The sequence below is a fragment of the Salmo salar genome, chromosome ssa22 (genome assembly GCF_905237065.1).
Source record: "Salmo salar chromosome ssa22, Ssal_v3.1, whole genome shotgun sequence".
Lineage (NCBI taxonomy): Eukaryota > Metazoa > Chordata > Actinopteri > Salmoniformes > Salmonidae > Salmo > Salmo salar.
The window spans coordinates 55,263,392-55,278,265 of NC_059463.1; the positions used below are offsets into that span (position 1 = coordinate 55,263,392).

Genomic DNA, 14,874 nt, shown 5'->3' on the forward strand with positions numbered 1-14,874 from the left:
CTCTTGATACATAAACCAGACTGTCTTCATATTTATAGTAGACTAGCTCATAAGTGGTATCAACACATTTTATCTTACTGTACCATCCCTGGCATACCTCGTCTGTCAGTCTGTCTTCATATTGTTATTTACAGCATTCACAATCCGCCATTCTTAAGGGTAATCTCTTCCGTACCGGGACTGTTAAGATTGATATCATATATCTGTTTTTCCATTTGCAATTGAAAGTGGATTGTGAATGAGTTAGTGGAGGATTATATATATATATATATATATATATATATAAAAGAGAGAGAGAGAGACTCTATAGTGTTCAGTAGTCCATTTGTTATCCACTATAAACACTACCCTGTTGGATAAACCCTCATACTGCCTGTGTTCAGATAACAGTGTGGCTGGCAGTGGAGCAGAAAAATGGATAAAGTTTGTCTCAGCCCATCACATTCATATAGTGTCGGAATGTGGTTAGCAAAGAAAGCAATTTTTCCCAATACCTTCATATGTTGCGTTCTCTCTGCCTATTCTCCTGTGTTTACTAAACAGCCATATGGATGCTCTGTATTTGCTGTGAGGATACGGATATCTGTTGTATTCATTAATATTGAGGTATGATATGATGTAGCGTTACTTTCTTTATCCAGAAGGAACTTCAGTTGTATCAAGTCAAATAAGATAAAGTTCCATAGTAAATATGCAGTATAAATAGTTTAGAAAGATTAAGTATGCAGAATAAACAGTTTAGAAAGATACATTTCTATAGTAAATATGCAGTATAAATAGTTTAGAAAGATAAAGTAAAATAGTAAGTATGCAGAATAAACTGTTTATAAAGATACATTTCTATAGTAAATATGCAGTATAAACAGCTTAGAAAGATACAGTTCTATAGTAAATATGCAGTATAAACTGTAATAATATGAATGTAGTTAATCTGTAGTAATATGAACGTAGTTAAACTGTAGTAATATTAATGTAGTTAAACTGTAGTAATATGAACGTAGTTAAACTATAGTAATATGAACGTAGTTAAACTGTAGTAATATTAATGTAGTTAAACTGTAGTAATATGAACGTAGTTAAACTGTAGTAATATTAATGTAGATAAACTGTAGTAATATTAATGTAGTTAAACTATAGTAATATGTCTTCCATGTCTTCAATACATCACTAAATGATCGAAAAAGTTTTTCCTGTCACGGTTGAGAGTTCTTGAGTAATTTATGTCTGTGATATCAAATCAAATTTATTTATAAAGCCCTTCTTACATCAGCTGATATCTCAAAGTGCTGTACAGAAACCCAGCCTAAAACCCCAAACAGCAAGCAATGCAGGTGTAGAAGCACGGTGGCTAGGAAAAACTCCCTAGAACGGCCAAAACCTAAGAAGAAACCTACAGAGGAACCAGGCTATGAGGGGTGGCCAGTCCTCTTCTGGCTGTGCCGGGTGGAGATTATAACAGAACATGGCCAAGATGTTCAAATGTTCATAGATGACCAGCAGGGTCAAATAATAATAATCACAGTAGTTGTCGAGGGTGCAACAAGTCAGCACCTCAAGAGTAAATGTCAGTTGGCTTTTCATAGTCGATCATTCAGAGTATCTCTACCGCTCCTGCTGTCTCTAGAGAGTTGAAAACAGCAGGTCTGGGACATAACCCACAATTTGTTATTTATTTATTTCTCCTTTATTTAACCAGGTAGGCTAGTTGAGAACAAGTTCTCATTTGCAACTGCGACCTGGCCAAGATAAAGCGTAGCAATTTGACACATACAACAACACAGAGTTACACATGGAATAAACAAAACATACAGTCAATAATACAGTAGAAAAAAATTAAAATAAGTCTATATACAGTGAGTGCAAATGAGGTAAGTTAAGGCAATAAATAGGCCATGGTGGCGAAGTAATTACAATATAGCAATTAAAACACTAGAATGGTAGATGTGCAGAAGATGAATGTGCAAGTCGAGATACTGGGGTGCAAAGGAGCAAGATAAATAAATAAATACAGTATGGGGATGAGGTAGGTAGATAGATGGGCTGTTTACAGATGGGCTATGTACAGGTGCAGTGATCTGTGAGCTGCTCTGACAGCTGGTGCTTAAAGCTAGTGAGGGAGATATGAGTCTCCAGCTTCAGAGATTTTTGCAGTTCGTTCCAGTCATTGGCAGCAGAGAACTGGAAGGAAAGACGACCAAAGGAGGAATTGGGTTTGGGGGTGACCAGTGAGATATACCAGCTGGAGCGTGTGCTACGAGTGGGTGCTGCTATGGTGACCAGTGAGCTGAGATAAGGCGGGGCTTTACCTAGCAGAGACTTGTAGATAACCTGTAGCCAGTGGGTTTGGTGACAAGTATGAAGCGAGGGCCAACCAACGAGAGCGTACAGGATGCAATGGTGGGTAGTGTATGGGGCTTTGGTGACAAAACAGATGGCACTGTGATAGACTGCATCCAGTTTGTTGAGTAGAGTGTTGAAGGCTATTTTATAGATGACATCACCGAAGTCGAGGATCGGTAGGATGGTCAGTTTTACGAGGGTGTGTTTGGCAGCATGAGTGAAGGATGCTTTGTTGCGAACTAGGAAGCCGATTCTATATTTAATTTTGGATTGGAGATGCTTAATGTGAGTCTGGAAGGAGAGTTTACAGTCTAACCAGACACCCAGGTATTTGTAGTTGTCCACGTATTCTAAGTCAGAGCCGTCCAGAGTAGTGATGCTGGACGGGCGAGCAGGTGCGGGCAGTGATCGATTGAATAGCATGCATTTAGTTTTACCTGCGTTTAAGAGCAGTTGGAGGCCACGGAAGGAGAGTTGTATGCCATTGAAGATCGTCAGGAGGTTAGTTAACACAGTGTCCAAAGTAGGGGCCAGAAGTATACAGAATGGTGTCGTCTGCGTAGAGGTGGATCAGAGAATCACCAGCAGCAAGAGCAACATCATTGATGTATACAGAGAAGAGAGTCGGCCCGAGAATTGAGCCTTGTGGCACCCCCATAGAGCCTGCCAGAGGTCCGGACACACTGATTTGACACACTAAACTCTATCAGAGAAGTAGTTGGTAAACCAGACGAGGCAATCATTTGAGAAACCAAGGCTGTCGAGTCTGCCAATAAGAATGTGGTGATTGACAGAGTCGAAAGCCTTGGCCAGGTCGATGAATACGGCTGCACAGTAATGTCTCTTATCAATGGCGGTTATGATGTCGTTTAGGACCTTGAGCGTGGCTGAGGTGCACCCATGACCAGCTCTGAAACCAGATTGCATAGCGGAGAAGGTACGGTGGGATTCGAAATGGTCGGTAATCTGTTTGTTAACCTGGCTTTCGAAGACCTTAGATAGACAGGGTAGGATAGATATAGGTCTTTAGCAGTTTGGGTCTAGAGTGTCACCCCCTTTGAAGACACATACCGTTACTCTTACAGACAATGGTGGTTCATTGTTCCCACTTCCAAGCTTTTTCATTATTCATGGTTAGTACTGTGCAAAACAGCAGGAAACTCACTGAGTTTTTAGGATGAAAAGGCTTCTTGTAACAACGCTGTATGCATGCAGAATATTCAAATGAACTGATATATTCTCTGCCTCTGCTACGGAGTTATGGAGAGTTGTTCTCTTAATATCTGCATGTTAGGATCCATAACATCATATTATACTGCCTTGATTTAAACTCACCCATAGATTGACCTTTGAACTTTCATCTTAAACGTACGTTGTGTCTGAAACATCTTCATCTGAAACCAAGACATGAGAAGAAATGTGAGCGTACCAGAGGGCACTGGTCAATACTCTGGGGTAGGAAGGAGCAACACAGCTGTGTGTGTGTGTGTGTGTGTGTGTGTGTGTGTGTGTGTGTGTGTGTGTGTGTGTGTGTGTGTGTGTGTGTGTGTGTGTGTGTGTGTGCGGGCACGTGTGTGTGTGGGCAAACAGGTCAACAGTTATAGAAAGCATCAATAATGTGTTCAGGCATCTAGCAGCACATCCAGTGGGTGGTGGAGATAGGCCAGTTATCTGTGTGTTTACCCAGGGAAAAGGTCATGATTTGCAGGGAGCTGAAGGAGCGGGATGAGGCGCTGGGTGTAAACAGGGTTGGAGAGCCCTGACATAGTGATAATACGGCTAGAAAGAAGACTAACATGAGGTCATTACCCATTTCAAAATCAATTAAAATCAGATGTTATTGGTCACATACACATGGTTGGGAGATGTTATTGCGAGTGTAGCGAAATGCTTGTGCTTCTAATTCCGATAGGGAAGTAATATCTAACAAGTACCCTAACAATTCCACAACAACTACATAATAGACACAAATCTAAGTAAAGGGATGGAATAAGAATATGTGAATATATATATATATATATATTAATATATGGATGAGTGATGACCGAGCGGCATAGGTCAGACGCGATAGATGGTATAAAATACAGTATTATACATATGAGATTTCTGTAGTCTGACTGACGTGTTTTTTGGTGTCTGTCTAATCTCCTCAGGTGATATCCGTAATGACCTGTACCTCACCTTGGAGAGAGGAGACTTTGAGAGGGGAGGAAAGAGTGTCCAGAAGAACATTGAGGTGTCCGTTTACGTGCTCTACGCAGACGGAGAGATACTCAAAGTAGGTGTTTTTCTTTTCTCTCCCTGACGACCGTAATATGTCAGATGACCCAACAAAATACGTTACATTTGTTTTGAATATTTAATTTACGATCAAGACTATGCATCTGTACGTTTTTAGTGTTCAGTTTAAAATATGTATGAAAATAATTTAAGTAATTATATGTGGTGACTGTGTGTGCTTGCATACGTACGTGTGTGTCGGTGATTATGGTGTGTGTGTGTAATTACCTGTGTGTGTCTGTGTGTGTGTGTGTGTGTGTGTGTGTGTGTGTGTGTGTGTGTGTGTGTGTGTGTGTGTGTGTGTGTGTGTGTGTGTGTGTGTGTGTGTGTGTGTGTGTAATGACCTGTGTGTCTGTGATTGTTGTGTGTGTGTGTGTGTGTGTGTGTGTGTGTGTGTGTGTGTGTGTGTGTGTGTGTGTGTGTGTGTGTGTGTGTGTGTGTGTGTATGTGTGTGTGTAATGACCTGTGTGTGTCTGTGATTGTAGTGTGTGTGTGTGTGTGTGTGTGTGTGTAATGACCTGTGTGTGTGTCTGTGATTGTGTGTGTGTGTGTGTGTGTGTGTGTGTGTGTGTGTGTGTGTGTGTGTGTGTGTGTGTGTGTGTGTGTGTGTGTGTGTGTGTGTGTGTGTGTGTGTGTAATGACCTGTGTGTGTCTGTGATTGTAGTGTGTGTGTGTGTGTGTGTGTGTAATGACCTGTGTGTGTGTCTGTGATTGTAGTGTGTGTGTGTGTGTGTGTGTAATGACCTGTGTGTGTCTGTGATTGTAGTGTGTGTGTGTGTGTGTGTAATGACCTGTGTGTGATTGTAGTGTGTGTGTGTGTGTGTGTGTGTGTGTGTGTGTGTGTGTGTGTGTGTGTGTGTGTGTGTGTGTGTGTGTGTGTGTGTGTGTGTGTGTGTGTGTGTGTGTGTGTGTGATGACCTGTGTGTGTCTGTGATTGTAGTGTGTGTGTGTGTCTGTGATTGTAGTGTGTGTGTGTGTGTAATGACCTGTGTGTGTGTGTCTTCCTGTAGGACTGTATCAGCCTGGGCAGTGGTGAAGCCCACATCAGTGAACACCGCTCCTTTGTCCTCTACCACAACAACAGCCCCCGCTGGAGCGAAGTGGTTAAACTACCCATTCCCATAGACCGCTTCAGAGGATCACACCTACGCTTCGAGTTCAGACACTGCTCCAGTAAGTACCGGTCTGGTCTAGAGATAATCAGTAATGTCATGATAATCGAGTGCTTTGCACGTGTGTGGAGACTTCGCTAGACTGGAAATCTCAATTTCTAACATGTATGAACACAGGAAGTTAGTCACGCAGCTGACCAAATTTGCGTTGTAGAGATTATACTGAAGACAACTCATTTAACAACTCCTGCTTGCTAGACCTTTCCAAAGCTAGCTACAGAGTAAATGTTCAGCAACTGTTGAATACTGTGGCAGAGGTTAAACTTCAATAGTGCTTCTTTCATCTGTGGGCCAGCTATTTGGGGTACATATGACACTTAGTGAGTGATTGTCTCTCTCTGTTCATCCTCTCTGTTCTTCCTCTCTGTTCTTCCTCTCTGTTCTTCCTCTCTGTTCATCCTCTCTGTTCATCCTCTCTGTTCATCCTCTGTTCTTCCTCTCTGTTCTTCCTCTCTGTTCTTCCTCTCTGTTCATCATCCTCTTCTCCACAGCCAAAGACAAGGCGGAGAAGAAGCTGTTTGGCTTTGCCTTCACACCACTGATGAGAGAGGACGGGACAACGCTGTCAGACGAGAGTCACGAGCTCTATGTCTACAAGGTCAGTCTTCTTTCTGCCTCTTCTTTCCATGTTGTTTCCTCCTGTAGTGTTGGTTCCTCCTGTAGTGGGGTTTCCTCCTGTAGTGTTGTTTCCTCCTGTACTGGTGATTCCTCCTGTAGTGGTGTTTCCTCCTGTAGTGTTGTTTCCTCCTGTAGTGGGGTTTCCTCCTGTAGTGTTGTTTCCTCCTGTACTGGTGTTTCCTCCTGTACTGCTGTTTCCTCCTGTAGTGTTGTTTCCTCCTGTAGTGGTGATTCCTCCTGTAGTGGTGATTCCTCCTGTAGTGGTGTTCCTCCTGTAGTGGTGATTCCCTATGTAGTGGGGATTCCCTATGTAGTTGGGATTCCTCCTGTAGTGGTGATTCCCTATGTAGTGGGGATTCCCTAAGTAGTGGTGATTCCCTATGTAGTGGTGATTCCCTATGTAGTGGTGATTCCCTATGTAGTGGTGATTCCCTATGTAGTGGGGATTCCCTAAGTAGTGGCGATTCCTCCTGTAGTGGGGATTCCCTATGTAGCGGGGATTCCCTATGTAGCGGGGATTCCCTATGTAGTGGTGATTCCCTATGTAGTGGTGATTCCTTATGTAGTGGTGATTCCCTATGTAGTGGTGATTCCCTATGTAGTGGTGATTCCCTATGTTGTGGTGATTCTCTATGTAGTGGTGATTCCCTATGTATTGGCGATTCCCTATGTAGTGGTGATTCCATATGTAGTGGTGATTCTCTATGTAGTGGTGATTCCCGATGAAAAACCACTGGCACGGGAGAGAGCTGTTCATAACAGCTTTCCAGACATGACTATTTTTTGGGTGAATTTCCCAGTTATTGTGCATGTAACAAATAAATAGCTCCAATACAGTTGAAGTCGGAAGTTTACATACACTTAGGTTGGAGACATTAAAACTTGTTTTTCAACCACTCCACAAATTACTTGTTAACAAACTTTTGGTAAGTCTGTTAGGACATCTACTTGGTGCATGACACACGTACTTTTTCCAACAATTGTTTACAGACAGATTATTTCACTTATAATTCACTGTATCACAATTCCAGTGGGTCAGAAGTTTACATACACTAAGTAGACTGTGCCTTTAAACAGCTTGGAAAATTCCAGAAAATTATGTCAAGGCTTTAGAAGCTGCTGATAGGCTTATTGATATCATTTGAGTCAATTGGAGGTGTACCTGTGGATGTATTTCAAGGCCTACCTTCAAACTCAGTGCTTCTTTGCTTGACATCATGGGAAAATCAAAAGAAATCAGCCAAGACCTCAGAAAAAAAAAGTGTAGACCTCCACAAGTCTGGTTCATCCTTGGGAGCAATTTCCAAACGCCTGAAGGAACCACGTTCGTCTGTACAAACAATAGTACGCAAGTATAAACACCATGGGACCACGCAGCCGTCATACCGCTCAGGAAGGAGACGCATTCTGTCTCCTAGAGATGAATGTACTTTGGTGCGAAAAGTGCAAATCAATCCCAGAACAACCGCAAAGGATCTTGTGAAGATGCTGGAGGAAACAGGTGCAAAAGTATCTATATCCACAGTAAAATGAGTCCTATATCGACATAACCTGAAAGGCCGCTCAGAAAGGAAGAAGCCACTGCTCCAAAACCGCCATAAAAAGCCAGACTACGCTTTGCAACTGCACATTGGGACAAAGATCGTACTTTTTGGAGAAATGTCCTCTGGTCTGATGAAACAAAAATAGAACTGTTTGGTCATAACCATCGTTATGTTTGGAGGAAAAAGGGGGATGCTTGCAAGCCGAAGAACACCATCCCAACCGTGAAGCACGGGGGTGGCAGCATCATGTTGTGGGGATACTTTGCTGCAGGAGGGACTGCTGCACTTCACAAAATAGATGGCATCATGAGGAGGTACAATTATGTGGATATATTGAAGCAACATCTCAAGACATCAGTCAGGAAGTTAAAGCTTGGTCGCAAATGGGTCTTCCAAATGGACAATGACCCAAAGCATACTTCCAAAGTTGTGGCAAAATGGCTTAAGGACAACAAAGTCAAGGTATTGGAGTGGCCATCACAAAACCTTGACCTCAGTCCCATATGAAACTGAAGAAGCGTGTGCGAGCAAGGAGGCCTACAAACCTGACTCAGTTACACCAGCTCTGTCAGGAGGAATGGGCCACTTATTGTGGAAAGCTTGTGGAAGGCTACCCAAAACGTTTGACCCAAGTTAAACAATTTAAAGGCAATGCTGCCAATACTAATTGAGTGTATGTAAACTTCTGACCCACTGGGAATGTGATGAAATAAATAAAAGCTGAAATAAATCATTCTCTCTACTATTATTCTGACATTTCACATTCTTAAAATAAATGTGGTGATCCTAACTGACCGAAGACAGGGAATTTTTATTAGGATTAAATGTCAGGAATTGTGAAAAACTGAGTTTAATAAATGTATTTGGTGTATGTAAACTTCCGACTTCAACTGTATTCCTATAGAAAAGGTGCAGAGAGCTGCATTCTATCAGCTGTATCTGTGATACGGTAACAACTGTATGTGCTCTCCCTGTGTTAACCCTTCCTGGTCACCTGTGTTAACCCTTCCTGGTCACCTGTGTTAACCCTTCCTGGTCACCTGTGTTAACCCTTCCTGGTCACCTGTGTTAACCCTTCCTGGTCACCCGTGTTAACCCTTCCTGGTCACCTGTGCTAACCCTTCCTGGTCACCTGTGTTAACCCTACCTGGTCACCTGTGTTAACCCTTCCTGGTCACCTGTGTTAACCCTTCCTGGTCACCTGTGTTAACCCTTCCTGGTCACCTGTGTTAACCCTTCCTGGTCACCTGTGTTAACCCTTCCTGGTCACCTGTGCTAACCCCCCTAACCCTTTTTTCGCTTTGTTATTATGGGGTATTGTTTGTAGATTGATGAGGTAAATGTTTTATTTAATCCATTTTAGAATAAGGCTGTAACATAACAAAATGTGGAAAAAGTCAAGGGGTCTGAATACTTTCCCAATGCACTGTAAATATACAGTATAAACAGCTTCTAAAGATACAGTTCTATAGTAAATATGCAGGGTCTGAATACTAATGTAAATAAGGTATTTTTTTTATATTAAAAAAACAACAACTGTTTTTCGCTTTGTCATTATGGGGTATTGTGATGTCATTATGGGGTATTGTGATGTCATTATGGGGTATTGTGATGTCATTATGGGGTATTGGGTGTAGTTTGATGAGGGGGAAAAATGACTGTATCAATTTTAGAATAAGGCTGTAACGTAACAAAATGTGGAAAAGTTCAAGGGGTCTGAATACTTTCTGAATGCACTGTATATACACACACATGACCAGTGACCTATGACCCCAACATATAGTGTCCTCTAGTGTACAAAACAGGTAAAAATAACCCTTGACAGACCACATAATACACAACACATAAACATGTCAAAACAGCTCCTACACCTCCTTTACAACCTAAAGTACTATGAACACTTGCAAATAAGTGCCATAAAGGTCAAATTTAATTGGTTATGTATGTACAAAGTTTGTTTGAGCGTAGTTGTGGCTGGTAAAGGAGGTAGGGTTCATCTGGCATAAACTCTGCAGTACCTCACATCCTTCTCTCCTCTCCAGTGTGATGAGAATGCTACGTTCAGTAACCATGCGTTGTACCTGGGTCTGCCCTGCTGTAAGGAGGACTTCAACGGCTGTCCCAACATTCCCTCCAGCCTCATCTTCCAACGCAGCACAAAGGAAACCCTCTGGATCTCCACACAGCTCTCCTCCACCAAGCTTACACAGAATGGTAGGTCTCTTCTCTCTTCTCTTCTCCTTTCCTCTCCTTCTCTCCTCTCTTCTCTTCTCTCCTCGTCTCCTCTCATCTCTTCTCCTCCCCTCTCTCCTCTTCTCTTCTCTTCTCGTCTCCTCTCCTCTCATCTCTTCTCCTCCCCTCTCTCCTCTTCTCTTCTCTTCTCTTCTCTTATCCTCTGCTCTTCTCTCCCCTTCTCCTCTCTTCTCTCCTCTTTTCTCTTCTTCTCTTCTTTTCCTCTCCCCTGTTCCTCTCCTCTCTTCTCCTCTCCCCTTTTCCTCTCCTCGCTCTTCTTCTCTCCTTTTCTCCTCTTTTCTTATCTCCTCTGCCCTTCTCTCTTCTCCTCTCCTCTCCTCTCCTCTCCTCTCCTCTCCTCTCCTCTCCTCTCCTCTCCTCTCCTCTCCTCTCCTCTCCTCTCCTCTCTTCTCTTCTCCTCTCTTCTCTCCTCATCTCCTCTCTTCACTCCTCTTCTCCTCTCCCCTTTTCCACTCCTCTCTTCCCCTCTTCTCTTCTCCTCTTTTCCTCTCCTCTCTTCACTTCTCTTCTCCTCTCCTCTCTTCGCTTCTCTTCTCCTCTCCCAATTTCCTCTCCTCTCTTCCATTCTCTTTTCCTCTCCCATTCCCCACCAAGCTCACATAGATTACTTGGCCATTGATCCTGATCTTGATTCCACTGCCATTATCTTGTTCCCAGTGGACCTGCTTGCGTTGTTGAAGTGGAAGGCCCACCCAGACAGAGTGATGGACATTCTGGGGCGACTACGCCATGTCAGTGGAGAGGAGATCGTCAAGGTTAGACGCTTACTTTATAGGAAAAACAAATATACATTCTGAATAAATATGGTGAAACGTTCTGAGTTTAAAGGCTGTTCATATATTTAACATTTATCTTCATATCTTCGACAGTTCCTCCAAGACATTTTGGACACCCTGTTTTCCATTCTGGATGACAACACTGACAAGTATGGTCCTCTAGTGTTCCAGTCACTGGTGAGAAACCTTCTGAGAATCTGTACTGTGTGTGTGTGTGTGTGTGTGTGTGTGTGTGTGTGTGTGTGTGTGTGTGTGTGTGTGTGTGTGTGTGTGTGTGTGTGTGTGTGTGTGTGTGTGTGTGTGTGTGTGTGTGTGTGTGTGTGTGTGTGTGTGTGTGCGTGTGCGTGCGTGCGTGCGTGTGACACTGAATGCCTTTTTCTCCATTAGAGGTATCCACCTCTTGCTGCAGTACTCTATGCAGCGCCTGCTTGTCATCTTCCCTCCTCAGTAATGAGGGATAGTGTGTCTGTGTTTTTAGGCTGAATCCCAAATGGCACCCTATATAGTGAAGTATTGTCAAAAGTAGTACACTATTTAGGACTCTGTCCCAGTGTGTCTGGGCTGGCCCAGAGCCAGTGATTATTAGGAGCTCCCTCTCAGACAGCTGCCTGCTGCAGGGCCAGATCTCAGGGGAGTGTTTAGACTGGCCCAGACTTCCTCACAACAGAGTCACGGACTTATCCCTCCCCCCAGTCTCCTTCTAGAGGTGTCTATCTATCTGTTGTGTTGGGGATGGAGAGATGAGAGGTGGTCAGACAGAGATGATAGGTGGTCAGACAGAGATGATAGGTGGTCAGACAGAGATGATAGGTGGTCAGACAGGGATGATAGGTGGTCAGACAGGGATGATAGGTGGTCAGACAGGGATGATAGGTGGTCAGACAGGGATGATAGGTGGTCAGACAGGGATGATAGGTGGTCAGACAGGGATGATAGGTGGTCAGACAGGGATGATAGGTGGTCAGACAGGGATGATAGGTGGTCAGTCAGAGATGATAGGTGGTCAGACAGAGATGGGAGGTGGTCAGACAGAGACGATGGCTGGTCGGACAGAGACGATGGCTGGTCAGACAGAGATGATAGAGCAGAGCCTGAAATGCTTCCCTATTCTCAGATACAGTGCATTCAGATAGTATTCAGAACCCTTCCTTTTTTCCACATTTTGTGACATTACAGCCTTATTCTAAAATTGATTAAATAAAACATGTCCTCATAAATCTACACACAATTCCCCATAATGACAGAGGGAAAACAGATTTTTCTAAATTTTTGCAAATGTATAAAAAATAAAAAACAGAAATACCTTATTTACATAAGTATTCAAACATAAGTATTGAAAATGATACTCAAAATTGAACTCAGGTGCATCCTGTTTCCATATTTCTACAACTTGATTGGAGTCCACCTGTGGTAAATTAAATTGATTGGACATGATTTAGAAAGGCACACACCTGTCTATATAAGGTCCCACAGTTGACAGTGCATATCAGAGCAAAAACCAAGGTGAGGTTGAAGGAATTGCTCGTAGAGCTCCGAGACAGGATTGTGTCGAGGCCAAAAAAATTCTGCAGCATTGAAGATCCCCAAGAACACAGTGGCCTCCATCATTCTTAAATGAAAGAAGTTTGTAACCACCCAGACTCTTCCTAGAACTGTCCGCCCGGCCAAACTGAGCAATCGGGTGAGAAGGACCCTGACCGGGAGGTGACCAAGAACCCAATGGTCACTCTGACAGAGCTCCAGAGTTCCTCTGTGGAAATGGGAGAACCTTCCAGAAGGCCTTTATGGTAGAGTGGCCAGACGGAAGCCACTCCTCAGTAAAAGGCACGACAGCCCGCTTGGAATCTGCCAAAAGGCACCTAAGGACTTTCAGATCATGAGAAACAAGATTCTCTGGTCTGATGAATTAAAAAAATATATATATTGAACCTTTATTTAACTAGGCAAGTCACTTAAGAACAAATTATTATTTACAATGACGGCCTAGAAAGAGTGGGTTAACTGCCTTGTTCAGGGGCAGAACGACAGATTTGTACCTTGTCAGCTCGGGGATTCGATGTGGCAACTGTTCAGTTACTGGCCCAACGCTCTAACCACTAGGCTACCTGCCGCCCCGAAACCAAGATTGAACTCTTTGCTCCCCATCCAACCTGACAGAGCTTGAGAGGATCTGCAGAGAAGAATGGGAGAAACTCTTCAAATACAGGTGTGCCAAGCTTGTAGCATCATACCCAAGAAGACTCTAGGCTATAATCACTGTCAAAGGTGCTTCGACAAAGTACTGAGTAAAGGGTCTGAATTCTTATGTAAATGTGATATTTCAGTTTTTTATTCTTAATACATTCGCTACATTTGACCAGGAAGTAATACTCTATATAGGGAACAGGATGCAATGATCAAACATAGTGTACTTTAAATGCAATAGGGTGCCATATTGGATGCACGCTCTGTGTAACCTCATCTCAGCCTGGTAAAAAATGAAACAGGAGTGGCGCTTCTGACTGGATCTCTCTTTCTCTCCCTCTCTCTCTTTCTCTCCCTCTCTCTCTTTCTCTCCCTCTCTCTCTCTTTCTCTCCCTCTTGCTCTCTATGCCTAACTCTCTCTCTTTCTCTCCCTCTCTCTCTTTCTCTCCCTATCTCTCTCTATCCCTGACTCTCTCTCTCTCATTCTCTCTCTCGCTTTCTCTTCCTCTCTTTCTTTCTCTCCCTATCTCTCTCTATCCCTGACTCTCTCTCTCTCATTCTCTCTCTTTATTTATCTCTTGCCTCTCTCTCGCCATCTCCCCAACACTCTCATTTTCTCTGTCCCCCCTCACCTCCCTCTCTCTCTCTCTCTCTCTCTCTCTGAATATCTCTCTCTCTCTCCTCTCTCCCTTTCTCTCACCTCAGGTGTTCATCATTAATCTGCTCAGGGACAGCAAGTACTATCACTTCCGTCCCGTCATGGACACTTACATCCAGAAGCACTTTGCTGGAGCGCTGGCGTACAAGTGAGTTTCTGTTAGTCGTACAAAAGACATGACACTGCTGAGGCTAAGATGGTTGACCTTGTCACAGTTGAGCCCCAGCTGGTTATTTGCTGATCAAGATCACACCTTTGTTGTAGCTGTTTTTTCTCTTCAAAGTTAAGTTAGTTTATCTCCTCATCCTTTGATGTGTATGTAGTGGTTTATCATTGATCTAAAGATGAAGTAGATGTGCCATTCTCAGAGAGCTTCAACATTTGTATTTGTTATGGATCCTCATTAGTTCCTGCCAAGGCAGCAGCTACTCTTCCTGGGGTTTATTATGGATCCTCATTAGTTCCTGCCAAGGCAGCAGCTTCTCTTCCTGGGGTTTATTATGGATCCTCATTAGTTCCTGCCAAGGCAGCAGCTTCTCTTCCTGGGGTTTGTTATGGATCCTCATTAGTTCCTGCCAAGGCAGCAGCTACTCTTTCTAGGCTCCAGCGAAATTAAGGAAGTTTATTCAATTTTAAAAACATTACAATACATTCACAGATTTCACAACACACTGTGTGCCCTCAGGCCCCTACTCCACCACTACCACATATCTACAGTACTAAATCCATGTGTACGTATGTGTATAGTGTGTGTGTGTATGCATGTGTCTGTGCCTATGTTTGTGTTGCTTCACAGTCCCCGCTGTTCCATAAGGTGTATTTTTATCTGTTTTTTTTATCAAATTTTACTGCTGCATCAGTTACCGGATGTGGAATAGAGTTCCATGTAGTCATCAAATCAAATCAAATCAAATTTATTTTTATATAGCCCTTCGTACATCAGCTGATATTCTCAAAGTGCTGTACAGAAACCCAGCCTAAAACCCCAAACAGCAAGCAAAGCATGTGAAAGAAGCACGGTGGCTAGGAAAAACTCCCTAGGAAAAACT

General features: G+C 43.2%; 1 protein-coding gene across 19 annotated transcripts in view; it reads left to right on the forward strand.

The window, feature by feature from the left end:
- The window catches only part of dock3 (dedicator of cytokinesis 3), a 371,769-nt gene that overhangs the window by 293,393 nt on the left and 63,502 nt on the right, over nucleotides 1–14,874 (forward strand). For all 19 annotated transcript variants that reach the window (XM_045705089.1, XM_045705091.1, XM_045705090.1 and 16 more), the window contains exons 15-21: nucleotides 4,494–4,618; nucleotides 5,631–5,793; nucleotides 6,284–6,390; nucleotides 9,997–10,168; nucleotides 10,865–10,962; nucleotides 11,077–11,160; nucleotides 13,873–13,973. In XM_045705089.1, the coding sequence (XP_045561045.1) occupies nucleotides 4,494–4,618; nucleotides 5,631–5,793; nucleotides 6,284–6,390; nucleotides 9,997–10,168; nucleotides 10,865–10,962; nucleotides 11,077–11,160; nucleotides 13,873–13,973 (850 nt within the window). The remainder of the gene's footprint in view (nucleotides 1–4,493; nucleotides 4,619–5,630; nucleotides 5,794–6,283; nucleotides 6,391–9,996; nucleotides 10,169–10,864; nucleotides 10,963–11,076; nucleotides 11,161–13,872; nucleotides 13,974–14,874) is intronic.